The sequence below is a fragment of the Tribolium castaneum genome, chromosome 4, assembly GCF_031307605.1.
Source record: "Tribolium castaneum strain GA2 chromosome 4, icTriCast1.1, whole genome shotgun sequence".
Lineage (NCBI taxonomy): Eukaryota > Metazoa > Arthropoda > Insecta > Coleoptera > Tenebrionidae > Tribolium > Tribolium castaneum.
In genome coordinates this window covers 8,139,651-8,162,945 of record NC_087397.1, presented here as the reverse complement: position 1 = coordinate 8,162,945, position 23,295 = coordinate 8,139,651, and the positions used below count along the sequence as shown (strand labels likewise).

Genomic DNA, 23,295 nt, shown 5'->3' with positions numbered 1-23,295 from the left:
CCCTTTCGAAGCTGTCTTTAATGAACAGAATGATTGGCATGGGTTTAGGAGGCCACCACCAGGTGGATAATGGATCGTGCGTGTTGCCATCACTCAGAAATCACCGAACACGAAATAGCATTCAGACGGAAAACTGTTCTATTTGCTTGCTTTCCACTATACGTGGAGGTAACTGACGTCTCGAGGGACGTCGCAGACACTTTCCGCCACTCAAAGAAATTCAATATTATCGGGGTTAAATGCCATAAATTGGACACTCTGTGGCGACGAATAATTCAACAGGAAATTTTCCTCCCAGATTTTACCACATGAATAAATTACATAAACGACAGCAGGACAAAGATTCAAGAACAAAATTGCCGCGATTATCTGGAAAATGTTTGGCTCGATGCACACGCACATCAGAGGACGTTGAAGTGACATTTCTGGGAAAAACACTAAATGATGGTTATTTAATTTTCAGATACAAAATGCCGTTACACAATGTGGTCACAAAGGCGTCAGAAATGTATTGCGACATGCCATTGAAATTTACGAGAACGCGCTGTGCCATTTTGAAGTATATATCTTCATTGTAAGACTGTCATCAGCAGGTAACGCAATCCCACAGGTAATAATATATCATAATAAAGCTCGGGGTGCTTCATTGTTGCCATTCAACAGATCCGATATAGACAGAACGGTTTACAGGACACTGAACGCTCGATATATTCAATTTGAATTTTCTCAGAAAACTCACTTCCATTAAGCTAAATTAATTGAAAACGGGCAAAGTAACTAAAAATAGGTCCATTAGTGGCTGCTAACTACTTTTATTGACGCAAAGAAAAAGGCTTTCATTAAGGACTCTATTTAAAGATGGCTCAAAATACCCCGTCTATGATGGTCGGAAATTCATATTTGAGAGATCGTTGGCATCAAAAATTTACTTTCCAATTTACATATTTCGCTGTGTGAAAGATTAGGAAATTTTTATTGTACTTATGTAAATCTCGTTCCAAAAAAGTGAATTCGAATAGAGCGTTTAATTAATTGTGGTTCTTTCTGATCACGATTATTATGATGTAAATGTTCTCCCAAGGAAGCTGCTCTGCAGGAAAAAACCGAGTTTCCTGCAACGGTGAACCAGAGCATAAACAATTAAGATTTGCTATAAATTTAGATAACAGTGTTTGACAAGTGTTATATTTTTCTTCCTTGACACCGTGAACCGTTCCAAAATAAACATGTAGGGGAAGTTAATACAAGTTATCTGATGATCTTCATAATTCCATTCCTGCCGATTAAACCCAGACATAGCTAATTCTAGTCGCCTTTAATCATGGCACTTCTTGAACTGAAATTACTTCCTCTCTTCCGTCCTAGAAAGAGAAGGGTGGTTCAATCAAATTGCTCATTAAATGATAAGGTTTAATATCCTGAATTAAGCTTGATGACTGAGAAACTAAAAGAAGCTTATGAAGTCGCGCGCTACGAAAAGTGGAAGGGCTTATAATGTGAAGATGTGTAATCAACGTCAGAGTTTGAGTAAATACATCCGCCGTTATACAAACTCCACCTTATGTGAATGGCGACGGAATGACGAGCTGTTTCATCAAGGATGCATCGTTTTATTTCCGCAACGGTGTACACCGTATTTAACTTGCGAATTGGTTTGAGTTTATAATTTTTCACCATGATATGTGGCGGCACTTACGGTATTAATTTGATAATACCACAAAGAGGAGTCGTTTGCGGTTAAACAATATGCCTAGATTGTCACGTTTCGAGCACACGCGAGGCGCTCCATTTCAATGTAGTTAAAGATAATGTGCATCACGAGATTGACTAAGATTGTGTAATTTGTGTCACTCGGTTACAAGATTTATGTGTCCTAATTTCGTTACCTGACTCGTATCTAGATAAGTTACGGTTTATTCAAACTGACCATCGGGAAAATTTAATATAAGAAATAACGTTTCCGCTGCGGTATGACATTGCTCGCAATCTCCCCCAATATGAACCAATAAATAATAAATGTGCGTCATGTTTTCTCCGAATTGAAGGGAGAGCTTATAATCCGGCCATAAAATCGCGATTGTCTTTCGCACCAAATTATTGCAATTGTGTGAAGGACTCACAATTCGCTGGATTTTTTATTAATTTACTATCTCAATAAATAACGAATTGGTGTTTTATCTAATGTGGCTCTTCATGGCGCGTGATTGAGCTTTCCTGTGTGGCCAATTTTATAGTTTATGGCAAGTCGTTAACTATGCTATGATGTTCAAATATCGTGAATCCAATTACGGGGCGGATTCAGAATGTGTGACGTAATAAAGATGATGATGGCAGTGACCCGCAACGGCTTATCATGGGAATAAAGAAATTCGGCCTATTGTGTTTGGAGAGTCGATTCAAAATCGAGAATTTGGAATAATAACTAATCCTTTTTCCGCACACTTGATGTAATTGCGGCTCTCCATTGTTTGTTCAACAATACAGGTTTTGTCCAATTTAACTATCTCAAGTTCTGACCTATCCATCCGGTATTTGAATTTCCCTCTTCACTCTTTGCCGTGGAAAAGTTATATAGTTTACGAGTGCTTCAGTACTCGAAGCGAGGCATCTGCAATCCCAAGACCCGTCGTAAAACTATATTGCTGAAGTACTGGAATGTCATGAACGAGGTCTGACGGGTCATGTAGTAAACGCGACCGTCACTTCGACATTCCTCGGACTCTATATAAGGGATATTAAAATCAAAAATTGACCCTATGTGGCCAGAAATCGATAGAGATATTCGGAAGACGTTGTGGCTGTGACGACTCCATCTGATTTATGCGTCTCCATCAACACACACAATGTTACAACATTTGCATCAAAGTACGGTTACGAATGGAAGCGCAAGACATGTTTTTGCAGGAAAAAGCTGGTTTCTTGATGATCCTTGGAGACGTTGATTGCTCAGCAGTGAGAAAATAAGCTTGGGCGACTTTGTAAATATTTATCACCAGCGTGCATTAGTTAAGTAGTTGCAATTTGCGTTCATTTCGATCGAGATGGAAATTACGTGAGATCAAGCAGAAGTGAAGAGTTGAGGAGAATCTGTTTTCCGGCAGCTGTCACAGCTTGATGGGTACTTTCTAATACATGCTTAAATTAATTTAAACATTTCCCGAACCTGATAACAGATAAGTATTATGATTACCATAGTTTTCTGCACGTGACCAGTTCTTGTCTGCAGCTATGTTCGCATGCCGAACATACTTTTTGCAAAATTGCATCAAGAAATATACAGGGTGTAGCAATTATACGAGTAGGTTATTTATGTATATGTCAGCTTTTTTACGTTGCAATTACGTTTGAAGATGCAAAAAATGTAGGGAACAGAGCTCTAGAGAATTAAATTTTCGATAAAAAAAAGTCCGCGACACCAGTTTAGGTATAAATTAACTTTCCCTTACTTGACTACCGGTAAAATGAATCGAATCCGTCGTTTCAGCGTCTTTGTAGCCTACACGGTTGACGATAGCATTGTTCTGAGTATTGTCAAGTTTGTCTGGACAGTTTTGGCAAAATTTCATTAAGGTCTATTATTACTTAAAAAATAAAAAAATAATTGTTGATTGAGATATGTTTTAAAAATCAAGAGCGATATCAAGTGGTAAGTGTAATTAGTATTACTACTAATAACTCATCCTGTATATTATACAGTAGGTATGTACCAAATTTTTATGGCTTTATAGAGGATGTTTACAACGTGAAGGACTGTCGATTTTTGAATTTTTAATCAAAAATGTTTTCGCACTTTACAATCGAAAATACGTCACATAATGAAAGAATTTTTATTAAATTTTTCCCATATGAGGCGTGATGTATCCAAGGTCTGTGCAATATCAGCTTTCGAATACCTCGAATCACATATCAACTTTCCTGAAACATATTTAACGTGATAATATGAGATGCTGATTCTCTGGACAATTTTACCTGATCATAATAAAAATTTATGATCGAGTGTAGAATTTCCGAAGGCGTTCCATTGTTGACAAAATGCACCATGAACGTCAAGCGACATTGCTTTATCGTAATATATTTGTATCCTAAATTACCATAATAACGTGCAAAATTACAAAATTGTGTTCTAGCTCATCAATTACGAGCATTGTTTAGACTGAATCGCTGTCGTGTTTAAGTCATTTGTGTTTGTATCTCGCATCTTGAGGCAATTTAGATCGCGATTCAATTTGAAATTTAAATAATTTCGGTGATTGATACAACCAAGACGCTCCTGCCATCGATTTATTGTGGGCTAATGTAATGAAACGTTTTGGAGTGATAGATATGTGGAAGGACCGGTCCGTTTTCAGTAATTTGTCGCTTACGCTCGAAAAGTCGTGAATATTTGGAAAAGATGGACCAGCTGGTCGTGGTTGCAGTGAGGCGTGGACAGACCGCATTCTCTACATTCCGAACCAGGTAGCATAAGGAAACTTTACCGAGATCTTCCAATCTTATAGAAATGCCTCCCACTCATTTCTCCGCAAACATTCCACGATGATTCTACTCTCATCCATAGGCAAAACAGAATTTATTAGGCTTTCGCTGGCAAAAAACCGTCCCCGTGTTGCTTCGCAAATTGATTTAACCTCGCTAAAACTGAACTGATTTGAATAAATGTCGTTAAAGAAGCATCTAAATGAACCCAGCGATTTTTCTCGACGATTTGCAAAAACACCCCGCAATCTATCTACTTTAGAGGCATTAAGCCGGTTATAATTCAATCCATTTTCGCATTAAGGAAGCCCGAGTCGAGACCAATTACACTTTTTCGTTTTGAAAGTAAAAAATCAAAAGTTTTCTAGCCATAAACCTAAAAGTGGCTATCAAGTTTACGATCGGGGCACAGTTACTATTACGCGCCTTCTCAGCTAAATTATTTACACTGAGGGTTTCCCTCGTGAGGATGCACCTGTAATAAACTTGACAGACACTCTGAAATTTAATACTTGCTCAAAGTCAATTCACGCAACATTGCCGTGGTCTATTCACACTAGGTGGGCACTTTGAGTAGTAGTTAAGACAAAGCCCTTCATCTAATGAGTGTTTACGTCAAACTGGCTTAACTAAAACTGCGCGTTGGTGTGCATCCAACTGTTGATAGAGTTTTTCTCTTGGTAAAAGGGCTGCCTTATCTTTAAGTTTTCGCGTTCGCTCCGTTAACATTTCACAGCTAATCAATTTGATTTTACACCGACAAAAACCTTCCGGTGCTAAGTAAATGCTTGTTTTGCCTTCTAAATTAGGTGCAGTTGAAACAGCTAATCAACCTAATTGAGGAAGCTGAAAAACAGAAGCAATTGTCCTCGCATTTGGACAAAGTGATACACCAACGTTTCAGTTTTTTCAAATTCGAGGTAATTTACGTTTTCATAAAAGTGAATTGTCAAATATTTGTGTAGCAACCGTTTTCTTCGTAATTTATTGCCAATGAGGGCTGTTTCAATTCTTACTTAATTAAATGGAGCGGAGTCCACTGTTTCCCCCAATTTTCCGTTGAAAAACGTGATAAAGTTCATTGTGAGAATAATGCAGACCCACATAAACTTGCCTTTTTTAATATCGCGTCTTTTAACAAAGGGGAAATCTTAACTTCCTCAACAATCACGCTCTCTCATTGCGGCTATCAAATAAAAACGTGAAGACTAATTTAATTCATCATCGCTAAAATTTCTCATATTGTGTTTGCCACCGCTTTACAAAAGACGTAGGTGACACATCACAAGTAAGCACATATATGTAAACGCAATTCACTGATTGCATAGGAATGTTTTGTGATAGATCGTGTAGATGAGGTAGTGTGACAGAGCATCTATATCAACGTCTGCCTGTATTGGCTGAATTCATGGAGCTTGTGTTCACATCGAGTATTTCTTGTTCTGTCCCATTTCCATTTCATCACGCGTTGCAAATTCATTCATGGAAGAACAGGCGAAGTAATTAATAAATTTACATACAGGTCTAGTTTGCACGTCTTTCCTCTATTCGAGGCGTTTTGCTGGTATCAAGCTGCGGCCGGGAATGCAATCACGCTTCTGTGGAACATCCCCGGTTGACTTTTAAATTGATGAAACAAAGGCGCCGTAATTTGTACCTCCTACTTCCTGCGGCCTTACGCTATTTACATGCAAAGTTATTGCGGTACAGAGCATCTTCTTTAGTCCGGAGTCTGTAATCCGGAGTTGCGAGATTTATTCCGGTATCTTTTGACTCGCATTTTAATTTTTATTGTTTCGTTCAGTAACATAAATGGGGATTATCACTCTTGAATGTTAATAAACGTAATTAAAGCCCGGTGTGAGTGAAGCCATCGCGAATTATTTTTGCCGGATGTTTCTCTGAAACGCCACGGTTAATAAAAGATTTGATTGCCAAATAACAGTTTCATTGCCTCTATTAGAATTAAAGATGAAGATTTATGACCGCTGATAAAATAACAGTAATTCAAAGTGTGCTCGATTGGTTTAATGGAGTCATTTTGTAATATTTTCGCATTTACTGTGCAGTAAACTGTTTTTATCGATAGTAGCATGAATATTTATATTCTCGTAAACATTGAGAGAATTATGCAAAATAAATTCCTAAGAGAATGATATTTCCTTGATGGAAGATTAATTCTGCCTGTCCATGTAAACTGGAAGTCAAACTGGTTAATTGCTGGAAAAATTACGAACACAAACAGCATGAGAGCTCCTGACAATTCACCAGTCTTGCAGTCACATCCTCTCAATAATTTACGACTTTCGAACAAGTATTTTTAATTATACAGTCGACATCATAATGTTTGGCTATATGGGAAAACATGCAAGAAAAATCTCTCTATTCGAACCAACTAATCATACGCTTGGCACACTTATGTCCAACTTACTTGAAATATTTTTATAATTAAGCTCAATCCGCAAACTAGTTTAGCAAATTTGTTCTTAGTTTTATAACCGAGCTGGACTACTTTTTAGGAAAAAAGAGACGCGTTCTATATAATTACTTGATGAAGAGTTAGGACTTCCGTGTAATGAGTTTTGCTATTTATCTAGATTGCTTTTAGTAACAGTGCAATAAATATGCAAACGGAGGCGGAAAAAAGTAATTTTGCATAAATTTATTTAAATACGTTAATAACGTAAAAGAATGTTAATGGTTTTTGGCTGTTTTGAGGATTATCTAATTAATTTCGTTTAATTGGTCAATTTCGGGTCGCTTACACTGAACACAAATCGATGTGTTTTTAGTGGAATGTGAGAAATGTTCCCGATTTTGCCTAGCAAATTTCGAATTTTTATCGGTTTTTTGAAGTAATCATCTTGAAAGGGTCGTTCGGGTGCATATTCAACGTGGAAATCAGCAGCTGTCCTATCTGTTAGCTATTAAGGCTGAGCTCGATTTCATCAATTTTAGTAATCAAATACTTTACACTCCGCTTAATCCCTTGTTTGCGATGTTCCACCTGAGTCGTTCTCGCATTCAAAATACTTGAAATATTTCCCAGGGAAATTTTAATTTAACTTCTTCGTTTCAACGCGTATATTAGTGCAAATACAAGGTTTTTATTTTATCATTCCTGAATTGTTTATATCGGAATCGTCTCGTTTCCGGTGTTTTACTACAAGCCGGGATCCTTGTTGGTCATACAACGATCCAGTCATGTTTCTCTAGTAACATAATTGAAATATTTGGTTAACCTCCGTCATCCCTATTAGTCTCAATCCCAAGCCACAGTTGCCAGGTTATTGTGTAGTGTACAATTACCGCCAGCATTGTATTTATTATCGCGTCCCGGGGCCTAATTTAAATCCGGCAATATGCATATGAATATGAAGGTAATAACGTTACTTTAGGTAAGGATGACTTCACACGGGACGTACGGTATTGTTCTTTGCTGTCACAGGGCAAACTTTTAATGTTTATGAATGGCCGAGGAGCCACCCAGGGCCGGACTGGCTTTTTAGCTGCACCGGCAAAGTAAACTACATCCAAGATAACACTAAATTCCATTTCATACCTTATCAAAATGGAAATGCATTTTAGTATACTAGCGTATTATCATTTTGTAAGTTCCCTCTTTAAAGGGGTCTATTTCCAAAGTGTACGATCTCCAGGTTTACAAATTTTTCAGGAAACAAGAAAAATCTTCTTTTAGTTAACTTGTTTTTTCAGTGTATATGGGGTTGGGTTAACACATGATCATTTAGAAATACATTCAGAAGAATACAAAGTGTTTTAAATTAGGTATGCAATTTTTTTTGAAGATTGCACTGTTTGAAATGAGTACTTAAATGAGTATTTTCTTGATAAGGCACGAAAGAAACCTCCAAGTAACCAAGGAAAGTTCTGTTTTCGTGACTCAAATTTAAGCCATGATATCTATAACTTTAGACAGATCAAAAACCAAAGAATTCATTTCTGATTTCTGTCTCCGAGGTGCTAGAGTACGGCCCTGCCTCCACCCCCTCAGACATGTTACATTTATGTGCCCGTCGGCCAAAACAAAGAGTTTACATGCTTAAAATTAAAATTCTCAGATTTGCATATTCCCGCCGTTTGTAAAAACTATGCCATTGTGCAGGCTGCCTCGTTTAATAAATTTATTAAATGAACTTGCAAATCACGATCTTTTTGTTCCGTTGTTATTGTTCTTTATAGCACTTTTGCCGCGATCAAAACGGTGCTGCCGTTCCGGCGATAAGGCCCATTTACACTTAGTGTTACATTATTGTCCTTTATATTCCAATTCTACTTATTCGATATTGAAAGCAAAATGTTTATGAAACACAGCGAGCCGGCGGAAACATGCTTTGAATTAATGACTTTTTTTGAATATAAAGTACATTTTGGGAAAATCAATCACATCTTAAATTGCCTGTCGCGCAGAAGGAACTTGGTTTGGTAGTCTTGTGCTAATAATTTAAACACATGTTGCAAGGGTTTTGATACACATCCTGCTGTATGTTTGGATTTTACTTCCATTCATGGGATATGTTAGCTTGATAAGTCCATGTGTGCATAAGCATAAACATTTTATCACCACACTTTTGCAAGAAGTTGTAAATGGCGCCGCTTATAACCGCCCACGCTCTTCGTAGCAATAAAACACTATTTATACTGTTGTAAATAGCAGTTTCCGGGCTGGTCCTAAAGCTCGGTTCGTCCTTTCGTTCCATGCGTTTTATCTCAAATTTTACAACACCACATAAATTAAGGGTGAATTTGATATGTTAAACAGCTCTGTATCCGGGAAGTCGTCAGGGTGTGACTTCACTTCTTTAACATTTCGGCTAAATGTAAAGGTGCGGCATGACCATCAGGACTAATTACACACAGGCCAACGAAAAATTCTTGAAATTCTCGCATGTTTTTCTTTTGCTAATTAATTGTCTGTGACAAGCCATCGCGGCACAGATTCCCGGAAAGACAATGTTTGCGTAATGGAAACAGTCAACAAATACATTCCTAGATCGAGTGGATGACCGGCAAATGGCGTCTATTGGTGCAGTTGCAATGAGCAGACGGCCATGCTGGTTCCGCAATTGTTTTATGTACACCTTACTGACCTTGAACCGACTGGTTTTGCTAACTAAAAATACGTTCAGTCCGCGCCAACTTCTTCTATTGCGTGTGTGGCGACCTTAGCCCTCCGGAATTTGAATAACGGCTCCGGCGGTTAGTATTTCAGTGGAACGAGACGAGTAACGCACCGGAATTCCGCACTGGCAATGGCCGTGATTCGTTGGTATTCTTCGAGCGGAGAAAAAACTATGATGTTTTATGCAAATGTGGGAGAATATGTGACATTCTGGCAAAACTTGTGTTCATTCGATAAATAAATTACGCTTGATGTATACGAGAAGCAGTCGTTGGGATTGTAAAGTGCAACACCGTTTGCTCAGATAAAAACATATTGAGCCATAAAAGCGGAATATGAAGTTCCATGAATGCAGTAAAAGAAACACATGGAGGTCCCCTAAGGCGCCTTGTCGAACGTATTTTGCGTTATTGTGAAAGTAATACTCCATCAAAAGCCGTTAAATACAATGTAACGCAAAGTTAAAAGACCGTCAGAGTCAATAAAAGCTCTCGAAGAGGATAAAAAGATGTAATGCAGAGTGGACCTTTGTGGCGTTGTCACAATGGCGGGATAAGTCCGTCGTAGGTGCATAAATCCAGGGGCCGGCCGATTATGGTGAAGTGAAGCGAGTTCATTCTTTGCAAATAACACATCTGAATGAAACTCCAATTACGCCATTGTGACCTGTGACGGCTGTTTCAAAAAGCCATCTCCTACACTTCATTATCCCATTGTCGATTTTCAGTCAAAAATCCGGCCCTGCACACCGGGATCTAGCCGATGTTGCTGTCAAGGCACCATGAAGTGAAAATAATAAGCCGCACGGAATTCATCCTTTTCAAGCACCATTCATCCACATTCATATGAATTTCTCGTTTCGCAGCTGACTCTTTTTCAACATGTTATGGTCTGTATCAAAAGAATCGCTAAATCACAACGAAACAACCTTAAATACTTTTAAATCTCGGATGACTTAAAGCTTTATGCAGGACGTTTCATCACTGAAAATATTACATGCTCGCCCTCTGTACAATCGATAGCTACCCCTTTAACGTGCATACAAAGAAATAACAAAGCGGACTGTTTCGTTTTTAGAGTGAGACTCTTATTTTCAATGCCATGTCTGCTAAAAATACCCTCTCGCTCATCATTACAGAACTGATGAGCTCAATTATAAATTTTCATTGGCCATTTGAGAATCCAAGGCTAGGGAGGTAATCTAGTTGTGATTGAATGTGCATCATCTCGGCGTGATGAGCTTATCAAGATAATAACAGTAACTGGAAAGCTACTTGCCGGTCTATTTTAATTTAAGTTTGTGTTGAAACTGTTGCGATCAAGGACTGTGCAGATTGATTGAATGAGTCACAATCTATGAATTCAGCAGCTAAAAGTGCACAAGAGTACCTATCAGGTCGTTGACCAGCGCACACCACATGGCATATCCAGCAAAGACCAGCTGCATTCCAGCACTGGTCCACAAAAACAATACGAATCCAATTGTAAAACTAAGATCTCCCGCATGTGCCACTCAAGAGTAGCATTTTATTCGTCGTGTTGGTATGCAGAAGTCGCTTTCACCATGTAAAGGTCGGTCAGTTCGAATTACCTGCAGTTTTTGCGTGTGGCCGCAATGATGGCAACAGTACGACAGGTACTCTGGTAAGGCCGGCATTATCTTCAAAGCGTCCCGATTTCCGGTGTAGTCGTCCACCAGTTTCTTGTAATGAACCTTGATGCTGGGAGTCGGAAGGTTGCTCTTGCCCAAGCGCCCCATTTTCACAGACACAATGCACCACTGGATTTATTGTTGTTACACATTGCGTTGAACTTGTACACTTGAACACAACACCGCGCGATGGTTGTTGGTGAGTTCGTGGTACTCGCGGTACTGGCGGCGCTGACTCCTCTCCGATCCTCCGAGTGCCACTCTTGGAATGTTGTCACTGGCACGACGAGAACCGAACGTTTCTTTGCGAGATTGCCTGCCATCGGAGGCATTTCGCCCCCAGCGAAGACCGAGATTTATGTCGATTATAGCAAATTTTGAGAAACATCTTAACACCCAACATACCACGGATTTGATTACCTGATAAATGAATATTTATGGAAATACAAAAATAGCTTCGCGACTGCAACATTCTTTCCAAATGATACAAAAAGCTACACAGCTCTACTGCTCAGGATGAATCTGCGAGAGATGGTGACAGGGAACAGGCGAATTTAATTTGTGTTGAAAATTAGGTGCAATGGCTAATAATTGAACCATTTAACAGTTCTGACCACACTACGTTGGGAAAAGTTGTCTAAACCTTTTATTGTTTATTGTGACTCAAAATATCTTCTAAATATCTATTTATCATGCTATTTACCTATGTTATAATATTATTTTATTAGCTTTTTTTCAGAGTGTATAATTGCTATAGCTTAAGAGCATAACAAGTTTTTAAATTTTCAAATTTATTAAATTCCTGGAGATATCATATGGACAGACTATACCCTGACTTACCGTGCCATATTCTGAACTTGGCCACCTACACATTTCCATTTTTGTGATGGATGTGATTAATTTCCTCTTATCAACAGAATAGAAAGTCGAAGATTTACATGAATCGCATGAATATTAAATATGTGTGGGGAGGGTTGAGAAGTGTTACATTTATCGCGGTCCTCCCACGGTTCATTTCTTATTCAATGCAAAATTGGAAATAATATCAAGTTAAAGTATCCGTTATGGGAAAAGAACACATTACAGAATAACAATAAACTCGCCTAATAAATGGTCCACATACCATCTGTAACAATATTGATTCAACAAGTTAGCTGTGTGTTGGGTCGTAATGAGCGAAGAGAAAGGAAACTATACGAAGACGCGGAATAAGCGATGTTCTGAATAAATAAGGTAGGCGTGCATTTTCAAAGATGTTGGATAAATATTTTTCCAACTAATTAAGAAGCATTTAAATCCCCTTATAGTTTCGAACTATTTGCTATTGTGGCTTTGAGAATCAACAAAGTTACTGAGACGTAAACAGAGCGCACCTCTAAGTACCCCTTTAGTGTTTACATCACCGGAATTTCAACCATTATGACTAATTTTAACTTTAGGGCATTTGTACATGCTCATAAGATGATCCATTACAGTGGAGAGCAAAAAATGGGAAATGTAGACTTTGTCAAACCGAGAGTTTTTGTGTACAACAATGGAAATTTGTCGAGCATTTTAGCAATGTTCCAAATGAGCCGTGCACATTAAAACAAAAGACCGAATTACGGAAGGAAGACAGAAGGGCGGCTGCGGATGCGTGCGGTTCGCATATCCGCTAATTGACGCGAAAACTTGAATACTTCCTTCTTTCGTTTGTCAGGCTATCTGGTTTTATTTCACTCGGTCCCTATGGAATAGGCAAAGAAATTGGATGCGACGTATCATGTAAAAACTGTAGCAACCAGCTCTTAGTGTAACGGACTAATAGATGCCACATACTTCAGTAATATGTGAAGCCATTCACAGTTATTACCGCCATTATTACTGTAACTTTTTTGTTGCGTTATGTGAGTGTTAAAAGCACATGTGTCTTCGGCTAAACGCATTGCCGTCGCAGCATGAAGAAATAATTAATTTATTTCTTCTTTCCTTTATCTGGAATTTTATTTACCAACAGATAAACAGCTGCTATGAAATTGAAAGAACGGTATTTATCACATTTACTTAAAAAATGCTATATAATTTTTCACAATTAAGCAGATGGAGAGCCGAGCTGCTGAAGGTTATTCTAAAGAGACAAAATTCACAAACAAACAAATGGGTTTGAAAACGCGGAGCAAAATAATATCTGTATCCACAGAGCAGCCATTACAGACAATTACGTACAATAACAATAATTAGCATTCATATTTTATTGATTCGTATTGAACAATGATGTTCCAACATTGTTATATTTTTAATGAACATTGCAAACATGAGAACTTTTTGGAACGGATCATGAAACAACTGATTACGCTTTGTAAAATGTTTGGAATTGGATGTATTTCATTAATTTAATTTGGTCTCGATGAGTGAGTTTACTCGTATCAATAATTTGAAAAGAGAGCGCAGAAAAAGCGGTGGCTTAGCGATTCGGACGTGAAAATACCCAAAATTCTTTCTGCTCAGACATTAAGAAATTGAAGTTTATCGAGATGATTTTCCCTCGAACGATATCTCTATCGGTGGTTAGAAAAGAGCGGAGCGAGAAAACACACGATAATATTTTGAGTTCATCTGCTCGATCGCCTGCGAAATATCTGTAAATCACGCGATGGGCCAATCGTCTATTAAAAAATCACATCATTTCCGTGAAATATGACCGCCCCAGTATCTTATTATGGCCGACGGCAGCTAATATACTTCCAAAATAAATTGCCCAATCATACTGGCACACACGTCGATCAGAACGGTTATTAATTAAATCCAGTGCTCATTTCTTGTGGCGGTTCGGTCCGTGTCGGGAAAGTATTTTGATGGATTTTTCTCTCCAAACTGCGCCGATTCCTCTTCAAACAAATACGAATGTTCCACCGTTTCGTGCCGTTCCCAAAGAAACACAGATTTCAACTTTAATCCTAGAAGCTGATATGCAAGAAGTATACGAGTGTTCCATTAAAAAACTTATAACTTATTCATAAAATGGCTGGAGTTTTAAACGACATTAAAAAACACTTAACTATTAGCTGGGATTTTCATCAAATGGACTACGGCGAGTCCTGGAGGGGGATATTTGATGTCTGGAAGACGCTGGCAAATCCCGTACTTATCATGGAGCTTAAACTTGAAATTTTCTAATAGAATGTGGATAAATAGAATTGCTTCTTCCGAAGTTGGGATCGAGAAGCGTCGTATTGAAATCCCAACAATGGCACTGCTTGAAAGAGCATGCCGTCAACCACTGCCTCATATGGTCTTAGTCAAATTGAGCATTCCCTGTCGTTATTCCCTGCCTCCAAATACCGAGATTGCTTTCTCTTTGGAAGGGAATAGAAACAGCCTCATAAGGGGCCCGATGGGCCTATAAGAATATCCGATTTCAAAATTATGTCCCTGACAATGACTCTAATAAAGATCCAATCTTGGTCATTTCACACCTTGACCATATTTTGTCACAGAGATAAGACCCAACCGCTTAATTCCAAAACATTACCCAAAATATTCTTTCCAAAGGATCGCGGCCACGTGATCTAATTTCCTCCTGTATTTGCATTTTATGGTGGCCGCTCTAAATCCTGTGCCTTTCATCAACAACTCGATTGTAGGTTTAGTCGGCATGAAACGCACTTATCGTGTGAATTATTGTGTGCGTATTTTAGCCGAACAATGCTTTTTGGAGTCAGACTGTGCTTTTCTTGTCGAGGGGTAAAGATCCGCACTATTTAAAAGATTCGTGACGCGTTTTTGTTGAGGTTTTGCGTCATTACTGCTCCCTTTTGTCAAACTTTGCTTCGTAAATACGAAATAAGTCGCTATTAGGAGTGCACAGGTGTCGTGTGCCACACAAAGTTTTAAATAGTTAATAGGACGTTGACACGAAATTCGAAATTTCGTGGGAGTTATTGATTTTGCTATCGAGACATGGTGGTCAGTATTTGGGCAATTTATCTAATCACGTAAATAATAAAATTAAGTCGTTTGCACTCGAGTGTTATCAGTGGAATGGTCAAATTGGCGTGGGACGGAAGTCGCTTTTCAACCATAAATGCATGTTTATGGTACGCTATTCGCTACACGATACCCATCTTGCTGGCTCTGAGAGCATATCACCGCCTCTTATCTATTGAAATGGACGATGGCGACTCAAGATCTAACGGCTTTATTGGCCATGGAACAAATTTTATCTCTTTCGTGGCGCAAGCCGAGTTGAGGATTTATTGATCTTTGAAAACATAAATCCATTTTTTGTGACCGATCCAATCAATTTGGGGGCATAATCAACCGAAATTCAAAGCATACCGCCACCAAATATGCGTGGTGCCAATGTTCCCTAAGCTAGATAAGTTAAACGGATCTACAGGGACTATAATTAAATTTAATAATCATGATCAGATTAAGCGTCGTTCCATATTCCCATTATTACGTGACGACATGAGATGGTTTAATATAGTCTGCGGAAACCAATCAAGCGAAAAACACATCGAGGGCCAAATTAATGTGATTTTGCGATGATAGAATTTTTTCCGTGAATTCAAGCCGGCAATTTTATTGCGTGATAGCTGTTACGTAAAAATGTTCTAATTAAGTGCATTCTTTATCATAATTATACTGATTTTCATGATTACAGGTTTTTGTGAGAGCTATCGACGACTGTGTTTCCAGACTGCAGCTGCCGGTTTCGTTTCAACCGTGTAATTTGAACTGCTCAATGTAAAACGATACCACTGATCTTCAAGATTATGACTTAAAAGGGCATGTAGATAGTGAATCTTTGTCAAGTGGAAGACGTTTCGCCACCCTAGCATTTTTCTTTATGTTCATGGCTTAATCCCATTAGCTCGGACAAATGTGTTAGTCATCCGGTGTTTATGTTGGACCAGACGATATGACAAGACGCTGGCTGCAAGAATTGCATTGCGTGACAGGCAGAACTCGCTTCCTAGTAATTACGATTATAAATTATGAGCAGCCAAAGTCCATTTTAGTACGTGTTACGCTATAATTTAAGAGGAGTAAATCACCAACTAACGGTGAAACAACCGCTACTGTTTGCACACAATATAATAGAGGTGCTGGGTGGATTTGAGTTGATTTCTACCTACCTGTTCGGGCGAACGGCTTATAAATGAGTGGCAGTATTGTTGATTGAAGTGGCCTTTCGGTTCCCGGGCCAGGAAGCTGAAAAGACGATGTTCTGGATCACAGGTAGCATAGGAAATGCGCCTCAGCGCGTGGGCCATGTGGACAATCTGCAAAGAGTTAATTCATTACTTGACTTGTTGAAAGTTTGTCGCGTCTGCACTGAACACATAAAAGTGTTTTAGTGTTATGTGGACGAAAAACACTCCATAATCATAACGTAGATAACTTTACGGCCGTAAGATTTGCCGGCGTACAAAGTCACGTCTTTGCTGAATTACCGAAAGTATTTTACACCTGTCAGGAGTTAATTGAGTTTTTATTGCTTTAAATGTCTTAAATTGCCCACCAACGTTATGAAATATTTGTTTAATCCTCGCATGACTTGAATCTTTCGATATTTATAGAAACGCGCTTCAACTAGAAAATTCACCCTCCAATGGACCAAAACTTTGAACATGGGCAGACCATCCGTGCACGCTAATTACATAATAGAATACAGGTGTTATCTTTGATGTTATGCCAGCTGTAAACAACACCGGTCTGAAATCTATTAACTACTGTCTAGTAGTTACAAATATTTTTATAATGACAATATTTCAATACCCCACCAATGCATAAAGGGACAAACACGGCTATTTTTCGTACAAAAAAGTCTGATGCGCTGTGATTTGATGTTCCAGGCATTATTGCATTTATTACAATTTCCGTTAAGAATACTCCGTTATTTCTCCTGCTTTGTAAATTCCATCCAATGACCTATTGTTACAGAATCGTTGCCACATTTGCGGACAGAGGGCATCAATGATGAAACGATCCAACAAGCATCCATTGTTCTTTTGTGAATTTTATTATAATTCCATTATTAAACCCATCGAAAAATCCTTTGAAATTTTTTGTATTGTGATTTTAGGATTTCATTGTTTTGGTAAAATGTGCTTTCGGTACAATTGCTTGACATGATGGCATCTGTGACACTCGTCGTTAAATGTTCATCGTTTTAATAAAACAGTTAACCCATTTTTTAGTTCATTGCAGTCTCGCATCGATCATAATTTATTTTTCGTCATGTGGCCAATGACAAAATTTCATTGAGACCGAAGGGAAAGTCACAAAATCATATACAGGGCAATGGTAGACGCTAGAAAATTTTTTACAGGGTGGTGCATTTTACATGTCCTTATAGAGAATCTCCGAATCTCTAAACTAAGAGATACATTTAAATAATTAAAATTTTTAAAAATAGTTTAATCATTTAAAATTACTAATAAATCCAATGTGTGTAAATAGATGTACACATTTGTAAAAGTGATTTTCCCCTCGATTGGGGTGTAATACCCGCTTGTTGTAATACATAATGTACAACCATTCATTAGTGCAGGTTTCAAAATGCAGCCATTAACAAATATGTCAATGAATGCATAAGCTGAAAAACGAACGATCATTTATTTCAGTTTCAGTAGGAGAAAGCTCCAGTCATAATTTGTTTAAAATAAAAAAATTGTTAGGATTTGTGTCGCAAATACATGACAACTGGAATATCAAAATATGGTTGGGTGTGACACTGTGACTTACCTTTCGCAAAACAATAATATCCATTCTATTAATATGAAAGTTGTGTTACTGGTACTTCTGTCACTTTGAACAGAATGTAGTAATTATTTCAATAATAATCAGATAAATAGTATTAACATTTGGCATTATTATCGGATTTTATTGAAATATCCCATAGTAATGAGTTTGCAGAATTACGCAAGTAGAGTATGATTTAAAATTGCCTAGAATTGGTGCTTTGATTAAATTATTTATGAAATATTTTCCCTTTGTGCACGTGTGTTTGCTGTTTTGTATGCAATTGTCGTTGTCACCCAATTTGCTTGATCCGCTTTGGTCAATTTTTACTTGTTGATGTTTTATGTAGTCCCGTCTAGACAGATATCCATAACCGTAAAACTTGAGTTTCGGGCGCCTGAAAGGTGAGTCGTGATGGATGCCAAGTGTGACGGTGTCGCTTCCCTAAAGCGTTGGCAAAATTCAATTTACAATTCGCAATAGCTTGCCATTTGTTGCACCGTTTCTTTGGTAATCTTGTTATTTATATTTTGTGTTGATAAGGCGACCTGGTGGTTCCTTGAACCCATAAGGAAGCGAAGAGTGATGGATGGCCGTTTGTACAATATGACCATTAATTAGCAACCGCGCGGTTGTCACGAAGTTTTTGACCTAAAATCAGCGTTCGAGCGCATTAACACATTGTTAAGTCGCTTGAATGCGCGAATCCTTGTTGATGATGACATATATTTCTTGGCCTTTATGGACCCGAGCATAACCCGAATGATTTGTGAGGCAGCCGAGCGGTGCTTCATTACAATAATAACTGCGATAAACTCGCGAATTTCATTAAACGGGATGAATCTCACGATGTCGGAATGAAGACGAATTATTCCGGGACCTTCTAAATGCGGTAAGAAGCTTAACGTGTTTCCTGTTATTGAGAGAACGACGATCCGTCTCAGTCAGGATGAGAGCGTCCTTCTGCTCCGGTCCGACAAGCCACTGAGGAATTTCCAACCGAAAACCAGGTTAGTTTATTGCGAATTCCTGCCTTGTTTACTTCATTACAAAACAATTAATTTGATGGCCGACCAAAATTCAACTAAGCCCCAACATGCTGCCGGGAAATTACGAAAATTGAAACACGTTCTCCAATCAATGTTACGGGTGATCATTTCGGGCACAATCCCCTAGATAATGAATGGGGATCAAGGAGATTATTTTTTAAGCGAAAAAATGTTTTCACAGGTGAATCTGGGGACGCTATATTAGCCACTTCTAGCGGAATTTTATCCATTAGGTATACGTATTATTGATTTTCGGAGTTATCTTGGGCTTTGTTTCCATTATAGACTTCCGTCCCAAGTGAAAACGCAAAAACGATTTGAAAAATTGAAAAAATATTGTTTCTATCGATTGGCCAGCAGGTTTTAAGAACCTGCCTAATATAACAGGCGAAATGTTTTAAAAATATATGCTACCCAGAAAGTATTTGAAGTATTTTTCAGTAAAAATTCGGATTATTTTAATTAAAATGAATGAACAACAAATACGTGTTTTGCTTAAAAATGTGCACATGCATATGCATTATAATAAAGAATATATTAACAAAGTAACTGTTCGTATACAATACTTTGTCTGGTTAAAAAGGTGTTCCTGTATTTTCCTTCAACTTAACTCCCAACAGCAAAATTCTTCCATTTGTCAATCGGTGGTGGAAAACTTGTCTGGTTTTTCTATCAAATTATTTTGTTGGGTTGCACTGAGTGTGGGTATTTAAATTCCACGTTTATTGAAATCAAAGAAAAGTCAACAACACGCTCAAAGAGCTGTCGAGTTGGGGGCTGCGACAACAAAATTCTTTTCGGTTCATTTAGCAAATTCAACCGAATCCAGCCGTGAAACTTGTTTGAGTTTTTTTCCAAAAGATAAGAGAATTATTTAGATTAGCAAATACTAGGTCCCAGCAGCAGAGGATAGATTTAATGGCCAATAAAAAATATCTTAATGACTTTAAAACCGTGGGTGAGTGGATTTTTAAATAATCAGGTTATAATGGGATAGAATGCGTTTAAGAGAATTGAGTTTGTAAAGTGCACGAATTTATAAGGAAGTCATTAAATATTAACGATGTGACGACGTTGAAGTACTATCATGTAATTATTGTTTTTTTCTTTGTTGTTGTCCTTCCATAGGTTTTCCGGTTGAGTCCATCGGGTTTTTAATTTGTTTATTTTTGACTGTTCTATTATTATTATTATTATTATTATTATTATTATTATTATTATTATTATTTTGGGTTTGAATTTATGTAAATTTTTAGAATTCTAAACAGTACTTATTTGAAACTTAGAAATCCATTCACTTAATTTTACAAAATATCACAAACTATAGTATTTGTAAATGACAATATTTCTAATCAAAATAAAAAAAATTAAGATTGACTACAAATCGGAAATATAATTATAAAAAAATTATCTTAAGTTGTGGTTTTCCAAATTTCGAGTTTTTTATGTTTCTAGATTTAGATGTTTTAGGTTTATTGAATGTTAAACTTTTAACTTCTCAGTAAATTTCAGTTGTAGTAATTCTAATACCTTAGACTTTTTAGTTTTAAGCAATAGGTTTCCTCAGATTTTCCTTTTTATTGAATTATTTTGGAACTGTTCAGTATTTTTGTTTTGTTGTTTTGGTTCAGTTAACTACTTGTTCGACTGATTTCTGTTCTAAACTTTCTCTTGAACCCTTTCTTTTCTCTTGAAATCTTTGAATAATTTTTGAAGAACCTGTAGTACAATGAATAATGTGTTAATAAAAATTAACTTCTCGCTACAAATTTTAAACGTGAAAGAGCTTTTATTAGTAAAAAAAGTTTAATTTGTTTGAAATGAGTTAAAATCTATTTTTAATTTTTTCCATTTTAATAGGTGACAGGGAGTAAAATCTAGTATGAAGCGATAATTCATCGCTGCTCATAAAATAGAGCGAGTGTCTATTTTAACATTTAATTTAGTCCGTAGTATAAATTTTACGGCATGCACGGCTCAATTTATTATATTTGGGGAAACAAAACTTTTAATGTAGTTTCGATAAATTGATAGTGTTCCAAAGTTGCTATACATGTTTATCAGCTTAGAGGTTAATGGAGCTGAATCGAATGGTAACTGCTCGAAAACGGATAATATTTGCATAATTTTAATTCAGCCGTTTACATTCACACCGTCCCGTCCGTCGAACCCTCACAAGTGATACTCCACAACACGCCATCCTCAGCGTCGATGCATCAAGACGCCGTTATTCCATGATCGTCTTGCGGATAACGAGCGCCATCTCGAACCACTCGACCCATCCCCCTATTGTTAAAAACTCACTTGTCACCGCTGAAAAAAAATTACGATCGATCTTGAGTAATTTCCGGAGCAAACAGAGCTAGTGGTTGAAAAAGCCGTTTCGAGTGCAACCAAAATACGGGAATTGGCGAAAATGGCGAGATGTTTGAGGGAACGACTCAGTTAAGCATACAGACAGACAGGAAATGTTTGACACTATCATACGGCTTTCTGGTAGCGTGAACATGTGTGTTTGTGGATGGAAACGCTATCGGTTCGGTCTTTGTATGCCTATCTCTTTCACACCATCCAGTATTCCTGCAACGGACAGGATTCCATATCGCAGACATATTAACGTGGCCGCATGTTACTAACAGTTTGATGTCTGCACAGACGGGAGTAATTAGTGGCGGCGTACAAACCACCCTGTGTGTACACTGATTGCGTTCGAATTATACAACATCGCTTTATGCGTCGTTGCAGCGAAGAGACGCAACAAACGGACCGACATCTGAGAGATGAATTGTTCGAATTGAACTGAAATATCTCCAGTTCAAATATGCAGGATACGATGATACATATCCAAACTAGTTCAGGAAGTTTTGAAATAACGCGAATTACGACAGCGCTTGACATTACACGGCCAGCGAAGGGCGCTAGTCACGCATGACTCGGAAAGGGTGCACGAGCTTATAGAGTTATATTATAAGATAAATAACAACATACGTTATAATGTCTTTCGCAAAATTTTCCTACATCATTTTCTCCTTATTTTTTATTACGTAGTCACCACGATGATTTACGGATTGGGGGAGTTTAAGCAGATTTGCGACAGTTCTCCACAAATGAAAATATTTGCGCTCAGCAGAATTTTGCACATCCTTCGCAATTTTCAAGATAAACACATTTCTTAATCAGGGTGGCTCGGGATAATTTAACACCATGGTCACTAGTAAATAAAAACATATTATTGGTTTTCCGATACTATTAACAACAATTTTAGCGACAATTAACAATAATACGTAGCTATTAATAAATTAATTGTTATTATTAATTAAAATAAGTAATATCGAGTGTCATGGAATCTGATGCTGCAATGAACCAGTGAATTTGCCTTTTAAAGAAACTCACGTATTTCGGCTACACCCTGTATTTTTATCACTGTTCATTATTATTTTGCAAATATATGATTTTCTTATTAGTTTATGCCTATAAGTTAAGACTCACCCTGTATACATGGCCTTTTTTTACTTTTACTATTGGTAAATGCCACATTTCAAAAAATGGTTTAAAAAAGGACAGTCGTAAGTAATTAAATTTGGGCAATAGGCAATAGGCGTCCCGGGGCTATAGCCCATTTAGTCCTGTGGTAGCGTGGTCCTGGTATCAACACATTGCTATATTTTATCGTTGTGTTTAGCTGAATTTGTAGATTTTGCATTTGAGACGTCTTTTTCGGCTGCACCTCGCAAATTATTTATAGCCTGTATAGCAGGTCCTGAATTAATCGCGAACTTCGGCGTCCCGGAAATAATTAATGTGTTATCCTCATCTTTTTGCCGAAGCTAGAGTCCTGATTTCAGGTGAGAATATTAATTCACCGACGACGATCAATGGCCTCGGCGCTCTGGAGCCATTACCGCCATGTTTATTATTAAAGATGCTTTGAAGCATCCCTCGACGCAAAGTTAATTGTAGCTTTCCATAAAAGTTTACGTTAAGTTAAATAAAAAAGCGCAGTAATCAAGCATTTCGGCCCGCATTATATACGAAGAAATCCGTATCCGTGCCGAAGGATATCATTCAAAAACTGAAAGTATAGCGAGAACTGGAGGAAAGTTTTGTGGGACAGGCGACGGGGGAGATCCCATCCCATTTATCTCGAGCAGGCGTGGCGGTGAACGACATCCTCGGGGATGCCCGAGTCCAACTTCTTCGAGTCATTAAAAACTGGCGAGGTTGCGAGGACGCCACTGGTTTTAATT

General features: G+C 37.8%; 1 protein-coding gene across 3 annotated transcripts in view; it reads right to left on the bottom strand.

Moving 5' to 3' along the window:
- Positions 1 to 23,295, bottom strand: part of LOC663672 (EGFR adapter protein) — a 109,718-nt gene that overhangs the window by 6,483 nt on the left and 79,940 nt on the right. For 2 of the 3 annotated variants that reach the window (XM_015984963.2, XM_015984967.2), the window contains one exon: positions 16,391 to 16,537. In XM_015984963.2, coding sequence (XP_015840449.1) covers positions 16,391 to 16,537 — 147 coding nt within the window. Of the gene's footprint in view, positions 1 to 11,210; positions 11,546 to 16,390; positions 16,538 to 23,295 lie in introns of those variants that run through there. The other variant, XM_008203176.3, reaches the window with a different exon arrangement.